The 19,411-nt window shown below is 40.6% G+C and overlaps 1 protein-coding gene across 1 annotated transcript in view; it reads right to left on the minus strand.

Moving 5' to 3' along the window:
- CSMD1 (CUB and Sushi multiple domains 1) overlaps positions 1 to 19,411 on the minus strand; it is a 1,681,733-nt gene that overhangs the window by 336,512 nt on the left and 1,325,810 nt on the right. The window contains exons 23-25 of the mRNA XM_088021297.1: positions 17,779 to 17,994; positions 14,725 to 14,913; positions 4,006 to 4,175 (exon numbers count right to left, since the gene is read on the minus strand). Of these exons, the coding sequence (XP_087877423.1) occupies positions 4,006 to 4,175; positions 14,725 to 14,913; positions 17,779 to 17,994 (575 nt within the window). The remainder of the gene's footprint in view (positions 1 to 4,005; positions 4,176 to 14,724; positions 14,914 to 17,778; positions 17,995 to 19,411) is intronic.

Here is a 19,411-nt window from a genome sequence, read left to right on the forward strand (position 1 = left end):
TGAAGGGACGTATACTATTTTAGGCATGACGTTGCCTCTGCACTATCATGTAAGTAATTGGACATCTCAGCCCTCCCTGCTCTCTCCTATCTGAATGTATTACAGGATAAGACAGGACATGGCAATCTTGTTCCATTTTGCAGCCATGGAGCCTGAGGTGACCCGAGTCTTGAATTTGTTGTAGTAAAAGAATCTCACCATGTAATAATATCAGAGACATATGTTGCCTGGCTCTGAAACACTTTGTACTTGACTTTACCTCCCTAGGTGGTTGTAAAGCACGAGTGTTTATAACAAATATTTGCAAGGCAGGTAGACAGGCTTGCTTTTGTGCAGACCTTAAGCGTAAGGGAGAGGGGGCGTTTGGGGCTGTGTCTCTGAGTTTCCCTGACGTAGACCGCACCAGGCATGGATGACTGCCAATTACATTTCCTCAGTGGGGACTGTGTCAAACAGTTTAGGGCATGGGCCTGTGTGCTTTCTGCTAAGGCCAGAATAGACCATGTTTGCATTCAGGAAGGATTCCGTGCTGAGGCTACCCAACACCCCTAGGAAACTATCAAGAATAAACACAGAGGGGGAATGGTTAATCCATTTGTCCCTTTGAACTATTGCAACGGTTCATAGCAAGAAACCACATTGGTACAGATAAGGGATTCTTGGAAGATAGAATCAGTATGTATTATATTGGAAAACATCCAGCTTTTCTTGATAAAAAAATCTTAACTAAATAAAGGACACAGAAGTCCTCAGTAGACTCCTCCAATGTCTGTTTAGTTCCCCACTATTTTCCTTCTCACATGGATTAATTCTTACTTCTCTTCTCTTAACTACCTTCTAATACATGTATAGACCATATTCTTTGCTCAACAGACTTATATACAGAATCCTAAAAGAAGAAAACACTTTTAGAAAAATCGATTTTATAAATCATTATTTTATTCATTTCCAATTAAACAAGCAGATGCTAGAATAGTGGAGTCAGATGCCCTACAATTCCTCCAGCCACTGGTGACCGTTGGAAAAATCATCGCTTGGCTTAACATGTGGATTCGTCAGACATGGTGAGGTCTGTGACACCCAGACTCTAATGAGTTTTAAACCCAGAGGAATCTGGCTCAGAAGGAAAATGTCCAAGCCTTCCTGGAAAGGTCTCATGTCACTCCACATACTACACAATTCTCTGTAAGCTACAGAAACCCACAGAGATGAGGAGAATTTGAGCAAGTAAACACGCATGGACACTCAATCCTTAGACTTCTGAAGCATTGTCCAGAGTCACCTCTGCTGGCCTTGACTGGGAGCCTCCCACAGGTCAGAAAGATCATTCAGACTGCAGCCAGCTCCCAGTATCCTCCAAACTACAACCACTAAAAAGTCCTGTCGTATTTGATGACATCACCGGCAATGAGCACTGCGCCTAGCAGGGAAAGTGTCAGGATGACTAAGTCACCCTCTACATGGAGCCTCATTTTCTCAGCTCCCTCAAGTTGAAAATCTGGATTCAAGTTTTGCCTGGATCACAAATGACAACCCAGATAATACTGGAAGTCAGGAGACTTGATTTTTAATTCCAATTAAATTAGGAACAAGTCATTTGAGTTCAGCATATTGCCCGTCATGTACATACCCTGGTCTATATGCTCCTGGAATCCAAGTGTTCCTTTTAGGTATCAGAAAAATGCTCCTTGAGTCACATGTTAATACAAGGCTGTAACTGTTTACATCACAAGCGCTTCTCAGGGTTTGGCATTTAATCAATGCCATACGCTTAGAGTGGACTAGTCCAGTTAGCAGATGATCACAGATTAGGAGTCATCACGCCAAGTCCCGTGGGGGAGTCCTCCCAGTTTGACAGCAGTTATACCCAGAACATCCCAAATTAACTTCGCTTTCCATTATATATTCCTCTTCATTTTATTATGTTATGTTAGTCACCATACAGTCATCATTAGGTTTTGATCCAGTGTTCCATGATTCATTGTTTGCGCATAACACATGTATTTCTCTTCAATGATGTTTTCCATATGAAGCAAGAAAACATCACGTTTTTGTGCATGGAAATATTTGTATAAAATTTTGGTTTTTCTTATTAGATCATACTATGTATGAAGGAGCAATGTGAATAGCATTTAAAGCTAAAAAATGAGATAATCCCACTTGAAATGTTTCAAACACATATTTATTAGCATATTCAATAAAATATATGCTTGCAAAACAGGCATTTCAGATGATTGGCAGTTTCTCTGCAATTACATGGGGTAAAGCAGGTTTTTGTTTTTGCTTTTGTTTATAATCAACAACTTTAAGCTGCAGTAATCATGAATGAACATTATTCGCTTCCTTCCATGGGAATAATATTTACCAGTGTACATTTTATGCAGTATCACTAAATCACTCACATGCACCAAGTATAGTTAATTGTTACCTGAAAGTTTTCTCTAAAGGCTTACTGACTGCTAAATTTGAGGTTATCAAAGAACTCAGAAAATGGTTACTTACGACGCAAGTTTAAATTTTTTTTAGATCGGTGAGAATGTACTAGTTTCCTGCCTGAAAATCACTTCTTAATTACAGAGCTTCATGATGTCAGCATGAGCTTTTGAAAGACGATTACAAGAAGAGAACAATTAGAACAAAGCTTCTCTTCTTAACAATGACATTGGAACAGTCGAGCTGGGCTTAGGAGGCAATAAGGCACCTGAGGCTTTAAGCACCTCTTGAGTGGACGCCTAACAGCTGATGAGGTCAGGTGAGGTCCTGGAGGGACCCTCTTTAGCCATGATGCAAATGGATGACAAACAGGGGGTTATTGATGTTTCCCTATAGGCTGGCTCTTTGCATCTGTTCCTAATGCTCACAGCTTAAGGTGCTTGGATGCTCCTGACTCTGAGAAGTGTCAGCGTGTGAGTCTACAGAGAGGTAAATATAAGTGGAAAACCTGAGAACTTCACAAAGGAATGAGCAGGGAGATGTGTCTCTCTCCTGCCACACCTGTGCTGTGTAACCTGGACCAGGTGATCGCTCCTCACTGGACCACGCAGGGAGAGAGATTGGGTAATGTCTGGCATTAGTCCGATGCCCCTCTTTGCATGCCCTTGCTCTACAAATGCCCCCTCCCTGGCCCCAGACCCTGGAAGGGCTCCAGTTTTTTCAAAGAAGTACAGAAGATGCGGGAACTATACTAGAAGTTTAGGAACTATGGGGCACTTCCAGTTAGAGCTGGGATTTCATAGACCAAGTCAAGACCTGAATGTCCCCAGAATCCATTTCTCCTGCCTTTTGTTCCGGCATCCATCTACAGTGTGGGTGATGGGCTGGGTCCTACTCCCCAGAGCATTTTCCTGAGGCTCTGATACTTTGTATCGTATAATGCACAAAACCCTTGCTTCTGGTCCCATCCCAAGCATATCCCTGAGTCCTGTGAACACAGCTTAGACTTGTCCACTAAAATTCTGTCTTATCCTGGTTTGGCTTCTATACCTGAGCCCTGCTTTGTGGTCTAGGGATAGTGGCTGAGCTTGCTTCCACTATCACATCAAAATCCTTCTAGCTTTGGATGTCATGACCACATTTAAAAATTGAGAATGACTATATTAAGTGTTGCTTTGGGGGCCCCACCAGCTTTAATAATTACAACTGTGTGCTTGGCATAATCCCAGAAACATCCACCAGCAGGATACTATTTAAACCTCAAAACATCCCCCAAAGATAGGTATCATCATATGTTTTACACATATAGAAGCTAAACCTCAAGTATCAAATCACATGCCCAAGATCCGCAACTAACAAATGTGAGGTCCAGGATTACAGATAGATCAAAGCCTCCCCTGAGGACACTCAGGAACACCTTCACAAATCAACTGGGTAAATAAGCTGGAAAAATTGTGTATCTCTAAAGATATATTAATAGATGTATACATCTCTACGTGTATATATGGATAAGTAGTTCATGTGTTCCTTGAGAAGAAGAGATGGAGCCTCATTTAAGAAGATTCTTCTTACCTTTAGAACATCCCCTTCCAAAAGCTGGAAGCTTCGAGCCCCGAGATGAATCCCCTTGCCGGCTTCCGTTTCTATTTTATAGATGCACTCGTGGTTATTATCATAATTTGATGGGAAATTTGGAGACAGCAACGTTCCTTCATTTCCTTTGACACTTGCCCCACATTCAGCTAAAATAAATAGGACATTAAAAAAAGAAAGAATTCAGAAGTGGAATTACTGATTTTAATACATAACAACTCTACAATCATGACAGCCCTCTCCTCTCTCAATGTATGTTTGTCATTAATATATTGTTTTTATAGATTTGTGACTTTTGTTTTTAACTGTTTACTAACTGGACAAAAAATAGCCTCCACTGGTCCATTCCCAAGATTTCTTGTTTCTTTTCATAGAATACTTCTTAGTCCACGGAAGCAGCCTGCTATCCCACAGAGAGATCTAGCATAAAATCACTCTGCCCGAGCCCACTGGCTGTGTTATAGGGCAGTCTCACTTCTACCTCGTAAAACGTCCCCACCAATTCCAGTGTGACGGCTCTGTTGTATGGAAGTAATTTCCTTACGTTCATATTTTGTGGCATCAACCTGAACACATGGAAAGGGGACCTAACGATACAGAAAACCATTCCTCAGCCCAGTCTCCCATCGCAGCACTAAGCCTGTCTGCATTATGTCTCAGGACAAAGGAGCATTCAGTGGACGTACATGTTAGCTTCTCCTCCCCTTCTCCCGAGGAAAACAGAGGGTCATTCACTACCAGATCCAAATTTGCATAACAGCAGCTTTAATCAAGGTAAAAAAAAATAAATATAGCTCTCCATTTTCTGTCAACTCAAAGACAGTCACTTAACCTCCCTGCTCACCTTGAAAGTAAACAGTTTAGCTGAAAGACTCGAGCTTTAAAATCCAATCAGTCCAAAATTATCATCAAATAATAGAGATGTCGTGCATGTGTGCACACGCACGTGTGTGTGAGTGTGTGTGTGTGTGTGTGTGTGTGTGTGTGAGAGATAAGAGCGCTCCATGGGATTCAGCACCAAATAATTTATTGGCCACACTGTGTGCCAAGTGAGGTGATTTTTAAAAATTCAACAAAATGAGTGTGAAGAATAATGGTCAAGTTAATAATTACAACTGTGTGCTCGGCATAATCAGTGAAAAGGACATACGTAGTGGAGGTGAGGCAGCGAGAGGAGCTCACAGTGTTCATTTTGTGCGGTGTTCTGTAACTTGGGCAGACATCGTGTGTGTGCCCATTTTCATGATTGTGATTTTCTCTGACATCTCCATGCTCCTCTAACAATTAGTACAATCAGCTACACCTCTGGCCATGATTCCCTAGTCTGCTTGCCAGAAAGAAATTGCTAGAGATCTAAGATCAGCTCCCACGGATTTATGCGCTTGGACCTTATAAAGACCCCACACAGAAGGGCACAGAGAAAACACACAAAAACTTGGGCTCACCTGTCCCTTATCTCTCCTTAACTGAAGACAGAAAGACAGGCTTTTCTGGGCAGCGGGGCAGAATGGGGACCCAACACAATGGAAATTGGGTTTCATAATATTTTTAAAAACTATAGACATATTTATATTATTATATTTATATGTAATTATATATATTTTAATTATACTAATCTTTTAAAATATTTTTAAGAAGAGAAAAAAATATGGGGAGAAAAGTATGTGGTGTATCTCTCATGCTAGATGTGTGGGTGGGTGTTCAATCTCAGGACCATGCCTTGGTGGTCTTTGAACAGTGGGCAGTCCTGTTTTTTGTTTTCATTTTTTTTTTTTTTAAAGTAGGCTTCATGCCCAGCACAGAGCCCAACGCAGGGCTTGAACTCAGGACCCTGAGATCAAGACCTGAGCCCAGATCAAGAGTCAGACGCTTAACATGAGTCACCCAGGAGTCTCGCAGACATGTGGCTTTATATATTAAATTCAACAAGCATTTTAGGTCAATAATCCCCTTGGGAAATAGTAATAATACATGGGCCTTGTTGTATATTTTTTGCCTTTTTTTCTTTCTTAAAGGAATAAGATTTTTTATTAACAGAAGAGCCAAAATAAATGGAAAGAACATCAAAACAGCAAAGCAGAGTATCCCCCTTTAGTTGCTCTGTGGATGGAATAGTGGGGGTGGGGGCCTCAAACTTGTTCAACATATCAGACTTAAAAGGAATTAAAAAAAAGAAACTCAAGTGAATTCTGATAACTGGAATATAAAACCTAGTCACATAAATCAGGAGTTTTTATTTAAAATTGAATTTGATAGTGATCAATAAAATGAACCATTCAAAAATCAAATTTAAGTCCTTTTATCCATTACTTTTTAAATTTGAAAAAAAAAGTCTTACAGTGGAAGATGGAAAAATACTGATATAGTGGTAAATAGATTATTTTTAGTCTAAGGAAAACATTTGAAGAAATATTTTTTATGGCTGTAACAACCGGTTGTGTGTATTTGGGTTTAGCATGCATTCGAATCTATCAAGTCCTTTAGCTGATGGTGTGCATTCCATGTCCTCTATAAATGCAGGCAGTCCTGAGTCAGACCTCCCCGGAGGGTGGCTGGAAGTGAAAGGGATAATGAGGGTCCTGGCCCCCCCTCTGGTCACCGTCCGGTCATCAGGAGAGGCCACGGTCTTCCTTCTTGACTGAATGAGGTCAGGAGGATGGAGTGGGGGTTGGAATGCAGATGGGGTAATTAACTGAACACAGTGGTAAGTCTTGAACCCAAAGTGTGCAATGAGAGCTTGGCCACTGTCAGGTAACTATGGAAATACATATGGGAAGCCGTAGCTAGTCTTCAGGGGGCATTCCAGGAGGAAAGCGAAGCCGCAGAGAGTCGACTCGGCTGGGATTCACCTACCCCTGAAGGAAGTGCCTCTCCTTCCCAAAAGGCAGGACCTGCTCTACCTCTGTCTTCTATCTGGGGCTCTGCATTTGTGGACAGCGGGGCTGGAATGCCTTTCTTTGGTCCTCCTCACAGATTTGCCACACCGAGAACCGGACAGACTCGGTTAGGCATATCATTTTTCAAAGGTGACAATCTATCATGATAAGACTGATGTGTGAATTCTAATCATCATAGTGTGTGTCATACACTTTTTTAAGTTCTTCACATACAGGGACTCATGCAATCTTCACGGTAACCTTGTCTAACAGGTTCATAAACCACATTTTACAGGTGAGGAAACTGAAACAGAATAGTTTGAAAATCAAGGGATTTCCCCAAGATCACACAACTGGTACAGATCAATTATTGATTTTATATAAACTCTCCATACTTAGGAATGGAATTGTGCCTTTTTCTTATCCTTACTAATGATGAAAACATTTCATGGTTAATTATTCATAATATTATTAATTATGAACAACAATGAAACTAAGATAATACAGGTTTGCTATAGATGGGAGTATACCTTTAAGGACTTTTATTTGGAACAGATCATCAATTAAGTGAAGATGATACTTGTTTTCACATTAGCATTTAAGACATTAACCGCGTACTTATTTCACATAATATAACAAAAAGAGAGGACTAGAAAGAAGACTTTGGCATTTGGATACATGAGAAGAATTTAAAAAAGCTATTAAATCTAAAGATGTAATTTTACATATCTTTTTTTTTTTTTTTTGACAGAGAGAGAGACAGCGAGAGGGAACACAAGCAGGGGGAATGGGAGAGGGAGAAGCAGGCTTCCCGCGGAGCAGGGAGCCCGATGTGGGGCTCGATCCCAGGACCCCGAGACCATGACCTGAGCCGAAGGCAGACGCTTAAGGACTGAGCCACCCAGGCGCCCTTTTTTTTTTTTTTTAAGTAAGCTCCATCCCGGGTGCAGAGCCCAGTGCAGGGCTTGAACTCAGGACCCTGAGACCAAGACCTCAGCTGAGACCAAAACCTGAGCTGAGATCCAGAGTTGGATGTTTAACTGAGCCACCCACACGCCCCTCTTACATTTTTACATCCCTTTTATTAGGAATTGGATGCTAGAATTTTGCTTTAAGGCAGATATATAAGTGGTGCTAATTAAGCGCACTATATAGAAATAATAGATGTGAGGAATTACTTGGCCAGTTATAACTGGTAACCCTTTTAGAACAAGTGAGTTTGTGGCTTCAGCTGCAGAAAAGATGGCAGAGAAACAACCAACCACCTCACTCTTGCATTTCACTTCATCCTTACCCGTGCAAAATAAAATCTCCCCATGTCAGAGTAACTGTTTCTCATCTTGAATCACAAGGAAAATTTCTAAGTAAACATTCAACAATAATTCATTTATTTTATATACATCAGTAACTAAATCTAAATCAAAATGCCAACACATTTACATGTGCATGGACAGACTTTCATTTTTCTAGAGTAGTTTGATGTAGCGCCTAAAGACAGTCTTTCATGTGAATTTTTCTCTGAGGGTATGAAATTGCTAGTAAAATACACAAACGTGGTATCTTAATTATTTTTTAAATCTATTTCAAGATAGTATTGTTTTATATATTTATATTCTGTGCACTGCTACTATTTCATATACACTTGTATTGCGTTATATCTTTCAAAGACTTCCATGCAGATTATCATGTCATTGCATTTTCCCCCTTCAAATCATGACTCTTACATCTTTCCTCAAATTTAAATAGTTACGTGTCGGGGGGCCTGGGTGGCTCAGTCGTTAAGCGTCTGCCTTCACCTCAGGTCATGATCCCAGGGTCCTGGGATCGAGCCCCGCATCGGGCTCCCTGCTCAGTGAGGAGCCTGCTTCTCCCTCTCCCTCTCCCCCTGCTTGTGTTCCCTCTCTCGCTGTGTCTCTCTCTGTCAAATAAATAAATAAAATCTTAAAAAAAATAAAATAAAAAAAAAATAGTTACGTGTGTTTGGGTTGACACTATTGCAGAGAACATGTGTGGTTGTTGCTGTTTTCTCTGACTGTATGTCAAGAAGAGTGAGAAAATATGACATCTTAAAAGTGGAACATGATTCGCCATTTTATCTTGAGAACCTTCGTTCACTACTCAACTTAGTGCTGTAGCAGGTTGGCAGACCAAAGGTCTGGTGAGAGATGCGGGCAGGTGACGGAGCGCCAGGACACACAGTCTGGGTGTGAGACAGGCTATTTATGGGGTTCATCGACATGACTGAGGTAGGGGGTCATTGGAGAGAACTATAGGAAATCTGGCTGCACACAGACTTGACCAGACCTGGGGTAACGTGTGGGCTTCACTGAACCATGGTGAGAGGTCCCTAAAAGTTTGGAGCACTGTGGGTGTCCTGACAAAGGGTGTTTGGGGAAGAGGAAATGGCCTAAGAGAAAGCAGTGGATCTTAAAGGCTCTAAGAGAAAACAGAAAGGGTGCAATCGTGGGAAGGTGGACTTGTAAAGCAAATCCTAGAATTCCTAGTCCAGACCAACACCCTGGAAAATCAAAGTAAGTAATGGAAGAGCAAATAAAATGTCATGGCTTTCTGTCCGCTAAGCCCTGGGACGCTATCCCATAGGAAATAATTTAAGAAAACAAAACACTAACAAACAGTAAAAAGCGAACGCTCAGAAAATTACAAAATTTAAGTCATCAGAATTTCAAAAATTCTTTGAACTTGATTGAAAATATCTATTGTTAATCTCCATTACCAGAACAATTAAATGTATCAATTTTAAGTTCTTTCAATAATCCATTTAAAATTACTTTAAGATGAATGGATATAATTTTCCTTAAGATGAATCATTCATTCTTTTTATAAAGAACCTACTGAAAATGTAATTAAAATCGACTGTCATTTACAGTTTTGTAATGGAAATGAACTATTTAAAATTAAATTAACATAATAGAAAGGAGCCAATTGATTTCCCATATATTCTTCTGTGAAAAGGATCTACCTGTGAAGCCAAACTTACTCAGCTCGGGCTACCATAACCAAAAACCCTAAACCGGGGGCTTGAACGACAGGCATGTACTCCTCACTGCTCTGGAAAGCCAGCACTCACAGCACAGACTGTGTGCTCTGTGTACACAGAAGAAGCTGGATTCAAGTTCCTTTGCTCAAGAACCCTGAGTAATAGTGAGGATGCACAGGGTCTCTCATGCCACAGGGACCTTTCTTAACAAAGTGGCTGGGTGTGAGGTGTCTAGTGGTGGTTATGCAAGTTTTGTGGAAATTGCAGTGGGGCCTTTGAGGACATTCTGAAATTGTAAATAGATTATTTTACATTAATTAACATATGCATAAATGCTTTGAGAGCATTATTTGAAGAGCACAGACATTGAAAGTAGCTTGACTATGAAAGGGAGACAGAAAACCTACTTCCTTTCTGCTTTAAACCAAGAATATTTTGGTTCCTAAAATAAAATCAGTAAATGCTATCAGTATATACACATATATGCATATGTATATGACTATGAAGTCTTATTGTTTATATAGAGTCTGTAAACATATGAACTATTTTATATGTGTGTATATACCTACACATATATATGGCCTATATTATTTAAAATGTGCAATCTTATTTTTACTCACAAAGAATATATAAGAATTGTATAAAATGCTAATCCTAGTTTTAATTGATTTGTTATCCTATGAACCTTTATTTCCTTAATTTAATGCTATTATTGAGTTAACTCTGAAGATTCAACAGAGATCAGTTTCAGTTTTTAATTTTGTTTCAAAGTTTCAAACTAAGAATTAAAGAAATAAATGGAAACAATAGACTGGTTGGCATAGGAAAATAATGTTTAGATAGACTTGGTCAAAAGATTGAAAGTTAAGTTTAGTTTTCCAAAATACAGACAAGCTATTTTGTTCTACTATGCCTCTCTGAAATATTTGCAGCCCATTATATAGTTGAGTCTAATACTGTTGAGTTTCTTTTCCCCATTTTATTCCATCCAAGGACACTATACTTTGTCTGACAAACAGAAATAATGCAGATATTCAACAGGATAACTCTTGCTTTCATTGATTTTTTTTAATTCTCTCAGCAGATATTATTTGGTAATTAATCTGATGTAGAAATAGAGGCTTATCATAATCTGCCTGAGAAAATTCTGTGTTCAAAAAGGTGTGTTCATAGATGCAATATTAGATTAGGGAATTCTAGTGGATACTCATTTGAATTATGTCTGCTCTCCTCTGCCCGTTTGTTTTCCAAGAAGGTGTTACAAAACATCACAAATAGCATAAAATATGTACTTTTCCTCATTATTCAACACCCATGCAGATGGGCCCCTAAATATCCTAAGACAACCAGAACTGTCCTGGTTAATGATTGGTCAGGAACAGGCATGTGACTCTATTTGGGCCAATGAGAGGTAATCCAGGTATTACACAGAAGCCAACCCCTGGGAAAACTGATTCACTGGGCAGCATGATGTTGGCATTAAAGCACTATATGCTGATATGAAAGCCTGGTCTGATTCGGATGCACCCTGGGGAGAGCAGGGAGCTGCCCAGTGCTTCCCCAGGGGCATGTGGAGCCTGAGGATAAAGCCAGTCCCCAGGCGGAGAGAGATAACAGAGATAACAGGCCTCAGTTACAAAGTCAAGTCCTTGATCAAACCTCACCTGAAGTTGTCCCAATTTATGACTATTAGGCATATCACCAGTACACCTTCATTTTTACTTAAACCAGATGGACACTTTTATTTAACTTGTAAAAAAAAAAAGACATATATTGAATGATACAGATATAATGTAATGCAAAAGGTGGCACAAGAAAGGGCTTGCACATTTTGTTTTGCATCATGGAGTGCAGAATAATATTATTTCCAATACCTTAAATAAATAATTAGGTGCAAATAGCCCTAAAATGAATAAATGCAAACAAAAAGATCATTTCTCTTTAATTTTTGAGTGAACTGATGAAGAGAAAAATAGTTCTTAATTTAGACGTTCACTATAAATTCTATTGCAGATGAGATGCTTATTAGGGAAAAACAAAATTCAGTTGACCTTCTTCCAGTGCCCCTTGTGATCTCTGGAATGGATTTGCAACTTCTGGCTATGGATCAATCAGTCTTATTTCTGTGATTTTAAAAGAAGAAACACAGACACAGAATCAAAGTGTTGAGATCAAGAGAGAAGTTTGGAGGGAAGTAATCTTCGGTGTTGACAAGCTTCTTTTGAATAAGGCACAGAGCTGGATTTTGGGGATCAAGTAGCCCCCTGTAAAGAAAGGTCATCCTAATGGGAGACAAGCAAGGAGGAATTTTAATGGAGTCGAGCTGTGATTAGGGAGGCCCCCCCTTCAGCCAGTAGGTGACAAGGAAGAGACAGCTCAGGAGTAAGATGAGTTCAGAAAAATGAGAAAGAGTAAGCCTGACAGGAAAGCGGGGTGTGCATTGGTGGGTGAGGGAGCCCTGCAGACGGTGACACGGAGGGAAGGAGAACCATGGTGACCATGAGCCTGCACAGGCTTCCCATGCCCACGCTTCAGAATGGAAGTGAGTTGTGCAGGGAACTGGGGAGCCTGCCCTGTGAGTAATGAGCCTTGTGCTGCCACCACAGAGTCTCAGTGGTGCTTGCTCTGAATATTATGGGGGGCTAACTTATGTTCTCCTAAGGGGGGACGCTGATGGGGCTTGGATTTGGATGGATCCCTCAGGCACTCGATCCTGGAGCCTGGGAGAGCGTTTCCAGGGCTGGGGCGGACGGAATGGGCAGGAGAGCCTGATTCAAGAACCCGGTGGGACACAGAATCTTCAAAACCAGCAACTAATCAATCAGACATGGAGGCTGAGAGGAAAGAAGAAATATGAACCGGTCCCAGACGACCCACAGGACAGCTAGGGGACTGCTGCCATGAATAACATGCTTACTTCAAGGAACTTTGTAGCCAGATGTGCTGGAAGGAAATCCAGGAAATGCCGGGAAAAATACAAGAGGTTAATACGGGAAGGGCAGAGCCAGGTCCCCATGTGTGGTCCCAAGGCAGGACCGTGGGGAGAAGCCTGCTTTCAGGCACCCTGAGTTTTGATCTGGGACTCCCTGAAGGTGGGCAAAGGTCCTAGGCCCTTTGTCTCTTAGTGTCCTTCTCTGTACAATGGAAGTCACAGCAACAGTCCTTGCCCCATTGATTTCTGGGAATTAAATGAGTCAATATGTGTAAAGAGCTCAGAGCAGTGTGGCATCCAGAGTTAGGGCTCAATGGATATTAACTGTTTATTCTTATTTTATATTTTGGGCAACAATGTAAAAACTCCAATAACAAGAGTAATAGTGTAAAGATAATGAATCTATATAAAACAGACTAACAGGGAACAGAATGTGATAATCAATAGACCACTTAATGTTACATGTGTGGAACAAAGCTTTGATTTCACTGGGACAGGAGTTTCATCCAGATCTTAAACCGTCTTGTTCAGTAATTGTCATTTTGGGGAACGTGGATTCTTGGCAACTCTAGGAATTCCTAGGATCATGTATAAAATACTGTATCTCTTTTTCTTGAGACAGTGTTCAAAAATGACATCTGAATCTCAAATAAAAATCATAACCCCAAAAAAGTGAGAACCACTATTTTGGGAGAAAGCAAGATGATAGACATTGACAGACATGTGCCCTGGTGAGAGAGAAAGATGATTTGATTCATGTTTACTTGTGTAATTTTTTTTTAAATGAAGTCCTGACTCTGGGACTATCATTAAAACACAGAAAGATGGTATTACCATTTGAATTAATAATATCCCTAAACCATGCTGATAACTGAAGAGATTCTTTGCCATGGGAAGAAAAAAAAAAAAGGTTTCACTAAGTAAACAATTCGTTAGTTGTATGGGTTATGAAATTTTAATTGCACAACTTTGCCACCTGCCTCTATTGTATCAGCTGGTAGGACTAGAATGGGAGGCATCACAGACTCCCCATGACTCTGAGGGTTTACAGCTAAAGCGGGCTACAAATCATCTCCAGATGACATTAGGCGGCTTTCTGTAACTTGAAGAACAGACTGTCAGCCCTTCTCATGCAGCATCATGGCCAAGTGGCAGGTGCTATACATTATCTCTGGGGTGATAAGCAGACCCTACAGGTGCAGGTGGAATCCCATATTTAGCTATGCCTGCCCACACAACACGGCTGTGCTCTGTACCTTATGGTAGCTCATTCCCAAATTAGCAGTAGATGAAAGCCCACTGAGCGGGCATCCTAAACCCACTGTGTTAGCGCAATGCCTTGTTTCACAGGACCTACTAAAGATTCCTGTTTCTGGAACAACCTCTTGAATTCTTCAAGAACTCACTGAGAGCTAACTCAGCCTTGAAATTTCTACAAGGCCTGCTTCGCAGGAATGTGCCACAATCATCCAATCAGAGAGTCGAATGGAAAAGTAACAACAAAACTAGTATTTTCAGCTGTGACCATTATCATACCAGGAGATACTCACTGCTTTTAAGGAATAGAATTGTCAACAGTTGTGTTAGTACAGCCTGGCTTCCAGCTTTTATCTTTCCTTTTGTTCCAGATTATTTTTGGTTATGTGTATATTTCTCCTTCATAAATATGCTTGGCACATGCTTTAGATTCACCCTCCTTCAGGTGTAAGATTGGAGCGCTGAAAGGGGCTGACTTTATACACAAGGTAAATACAGCCCAGAAGCAGGGTGCCCGCCGCTGTCCACCACCCGGATCCCCTGCCCTCCTTCCTTGCCAAACTCGGCCCTGTGTCCTGACTGCACCATGCCCAGTCCCCACTGGATGAATGAAATGAAAGCGTGTGACCACCTACCCACACACCTTGGCAGAGGTGCACTCCACACACGACGGCCCCCACCCAGGCACGTAAGCTTGCTTGCACCTTCTAAGCGATACCCTGGGAAGCAGGAAAAAGTCAGAGAGTCCCCAACTCCGAAGTGAAAACCAATTCTTCGGCTGAAGGCAGGGACGCCGGGATCATCACAAGGCTCCAAGTCATATTCTGAGACATGAAGAGACAGAGTACATTTGTGGGAATTTGGGTAAATACTCAAAAAGTATTTAGCAAGAATAAAAAACAGCTGTTATTTAAAAAACCTTATATATATATATTTTTTTTTTCAAATTCCTCCGTAACTGTTATGTAGACTGTTTTTCTTTGTACTATAAGGTGTCTCATGATGAATGGCATGAATTATATATATATTTTTTTTTTCATAGAGGTGTAACATTAAAATAAGATGACCCATTTCATGGCTGTGACTTTAACAGTATGGAATTATTTTACTGCTACAGGTAAAGGTAAAGGGCACTGGGAGAATCAAGTGTATGCAATCAGGCATCAGTAACTGATCCTCGGCATAGATCAGGACCCTGAGCAGCTGTGAGTGACCAGGTGGGACTCTGGAGCTCCTTCCCACACTGTCCCATTAGCATCTACGGAGATACTACCTGGACATACATCCGGAGGGAAACACTGCTCTAATAAAACCTTCTGAAGAAGACAGAAGTAAAGCAGACCAGCGGGAGAAAAAACGGATATAAAAGCATACTGATTTTATGCAAACATCTGAAATGTCCCCAGAAGGGAAAACGCTTCATTTGCATAGTAAAGTTGCTACTTATTTGGATAAACAATAAACTCCATTGTATTAGTGCTACTGTCAATTGTTGGCAGCTAAGTTTCAAAGGCAAAATCCTTGCAAATGAAATTCCTCTTAGCACATCTAAAGAACAAGTTTACTTTAGCATTGGCTTGCTACCCCAGGTGTGTCTTTTTCTTTCTAAAGACTGAGCTTTTGTGTGTGACACAGTATAAATAAGGTGATTCTTCTCCAAGCTTTACAAATCATTTTCCATTGGGTGTGTGCAAATAAATTATTCCACATGCTCAAAAACTGTTACCACATTACTTTTTAACATTTAAAAAAGAATTTTAAGTAGACTCCATGCCCAGCGTGAACCCCTACATGGGCCTTGAACTCAAAACCCTGAGTTGAGATCAAGAGTTGGATGCTTAACCGACTGAGCCACCCAGGTGCCCCAATGTTTTAAAATATTTTAAAACTGTTCCAAGGACCTGCAAAGACCCAGAGAAATGTGCTTTGTCTTGCCCGTTTTTGTTTGCTTGCTTGTTTGTTTCTTTAGGGAGTTTGTGGAAGAAATCAGTTCTAGTTCTGACCTTTGGTAATCCAAAGACTTATTGTCAGTTCTGTGCTGGGAGTGACAGATTTAAGAAACAGATGGTGGGAACCACACAGACTCCTGAGAAATATCTAGGGAAGAGACTCACAGACTTGCATCACAGCCACTTCCTTTCTTTTTAACTTTTAAGTGTTCTATTTAACTTCAGTTTGGATCTTGATGAAAGTGAGAGCAGAGGGAGCGACATTCTCACAGTGGCCCTAATTGAGACCCACCAGGAAAGAATACATAGAGGAATTAGGCATTAGTGTTAGGAAGATTTAAGTCTTTGTTACATAGAGTGGGCAATTTCATGATTACCCCTGATTACGGCAAATTTCCAAGAAATCAAGGTGTCTGAGCTTGTCCCAAGAGCTCCACTAATGCAGTGAAATGCCAAGAAAAATCAACAAAGTCAGATAAAGATAAAAAGTAATTGGTCGTAATTATAGGGAGTATAAAATAGTTCAGAGCATCTTAAAATCCCTAAGAAGTCTTTTTCTTTAAGACAGAAGTTCAATGCTTCTGTTGCTAATGATCATGCGATAATTGAGTGACTATTAACTTCCTACCATGTAGAAGTCACGGGAATACACCTGCTGCTGACAGAAAGGGGGAAGGCACAGAAACTCTGCCTCAGCGTTTCAGCGTTACAACAGGAGATAAGATAAATACTCATACTGTGACGAAGAATCTTGTAAGTGGCACTGGAGGCTATTTAGGAATGGATGGGAGCTTCGAAGTAGAAGAAATCACTGGTGATTAGGGGACTCAGGAACTATGTTATAAAAACAGCATTAGCTCTGGGCTATGAGGACTGAAGCAAAAAACACTCTCCTTTTCAAAGCATCAAACACAGAAATGCAAATTTATGTAACTGTTTACATCCATCAGCATCTTAGAGCAGGAGCCCCCTTTCTGATGGCCAGGGCTCTATCTGTGTTCATGCAGGGACCTGACCATCATCTGGTCACTGAACACAGTTTATGTGATTAAATTTATCTCACACATGGTTGACCAGTTTTTAGGTGTGTGTAATTTCTCCTTATCTATAAAAACACAGTGATACCATTCACGGCACCACTCATATCAAGCAATCTAACCTGGACAGACAATGTATGAAACAACAGGCACCCTGCATAAATATTATGTATGTATCATAATTTAAAATGTTACATGGTTTTGGAGGATGGCTTTGTCTCTGCATGATTGCATTAAAGGAAATGAAAAGCTCATCCCAGCTGTGTGTGTTCACCCTTCTTTTGCTTTTTTCACTCTAGAGGTGGTTCTCAAGACAAGTATTGGCATCCACTGGAGGACAGGAACCAAAATAATCAGATGACAGCTTCCCCTGAGACTCTCCCAATAAGGATATTGGCTCAGAAATTTTGATAGAATTGGTGAGGAGAAGTGAGTGAGAAGGGCTTTTCAGGAGAATTTAGTGATGTTAACAATCTTTCAGGGATGAGAATTTGCGAGCGTCATTTCGTGGATGCCGGGTAGATGTCTTCTCGTACTTCTTCCGGGTTGGTTCAGCCTCCTCTGCCCACCAGCTAATGCTTATCATTGCTCGGACACTTACCTGTAACCATGCATGTGCAAACGCACGTATGCACACGCATACGCTCACACGAAAGGTACTATTATTGCCCGAGAAGAGAAACCACAGAAGAGAACAACTTACCTGAAAACGTGATGTTGAAGCCCTCGTAGGAAATGGAAAAGTCTGATATGAACCGAAGCTGGGCGGTGAAGTTTCCAAACAAACCTGCCTTAATAGTGTGAGGCAGGACAGACCCCGTGAGTCTGGCCACGGGCTCTGTGAAACTCCCATCCTCTGTGATCAGTAAATAGTCGTGGGAACTCTCAAGGTGGAAGGTGTGAAAGATCATCTGAACACCTGAGAGGCACAGAGAGAGTGAGAGGGGGGCAGAGAGTGAGGGGGAGGGAGGGAGGGGAAGAGAGGGAGAGGAAGGGAGAGCTATCAGTAAACAGCTGAGGAAAAATGTTTTCTTCTAGGCTTAGAGACACCGAACTCTTGAATCAAAATGTAACCTTAATATGCAAAGTTTCAATATGCAAGTTAATATGCAAGTTTCAATATACAAACTTAATATGCAAGTTTCAAAGGAAAATACAGAGAATGGATAGAGTGTATTTAGAAATGCAAGAAGGGGATAAATAGTCAAAATAAATGCGTAAGGACATATAAGTACAGGTGTAGATTGCACATAGGGTTATAGGTATGGACAAGAACACAGACTCTGAGTCAGACACAGACATGCAAGTACAACATGGTGGCATGTTCCCCGCAGACCGCACCTAGGAATGGTCACTAGGAAAGCATTTATCCCAGAGGAATAAAGGACCAGATAATTTTCCCATTTATATTTACAACTATCCTTTATAAAATCTTAGGTTGGACATCTAGCATATAAACTTATACAACTGAAGGAAGAATTCTTTGAAATCATAGTTTTATGTTCCTCTTATGCATATGTTCTCATATTAACCATACCAACAACGTATTAATGGATTCCTATGGTAGAAATAATAAAATTAACTACAAATAGCTCCTTTCAAATAAAAATACTAATTTTTATGATGACAAATTCTTGGTCACTCACAATTTGTTCCTTCTTTATTCTTAATTTCCTTCAAGGAAATCCTTTTTCTTTCTTTCTTTCTTTTTTTTTCTTTTTTTTAAGAGAGAAAGAGCATGCAAGGAGGGATGGTGGGGAGGGGCAGAGGCAAAGGGAGAGAGAGAATCTTAAGCTGAGCATGGAGCCTGACGTGGGGCTCCATCTCACGACCCTGAGATCATGACCGGAGCCAGGATCAAGAGCGGGATGCTTAAACCACTGGACCACCCAGCCACCCCAAGGAAATTCTTAACATGCATTCATGATACATGTTAGCATAGTGTAATATAGGGTACATAATCAAATATGTCAATTTAATATCAAATTGAGTTCAAATCTAAGTGTAAAGACAATGTCTCCATGATATGTGATTAGAATTTCATTCTATTTCCTTAAAAATGACAAACTCAGTCCTACAGAAAAGACCCAGGGCACAGTCCTATATCCAGGATTTATGAACTACATTTCTTGCACAAATTACCAATTTTCATGGCCTTTACTATACTTACCTATAAAATGAAGATAGTGAAATCAGCCCCATAAATCATCACTGGATTATGAAGACAAATGATTTATTATGTCTAATAATACTGAGTAAACTTAGAACCCAAGGAAAGTAGAAAAATCATCTCAGGGGGTGCCTGGGTGGCTCAGTCAGTTGGGTGTCTGCTTTCG

Source organism: Eumetopias jubatus, unplaced genomic scaffold (genome assembly GCF_037043125.1).
Source record: "Eumetopias jubatus isolate StellerSeaLion01/CBP00866 unplaced genomic scaffold, mEumJub1_p1.0 scaffold_2, whole genome shotgun sequence".
Taxonomy (NCBI): Eukaryota; Metazoa; Chordata; class Mammalia; order Carnivora; family Otariidae; genus Eumetopias; species Eumetopias jubatus.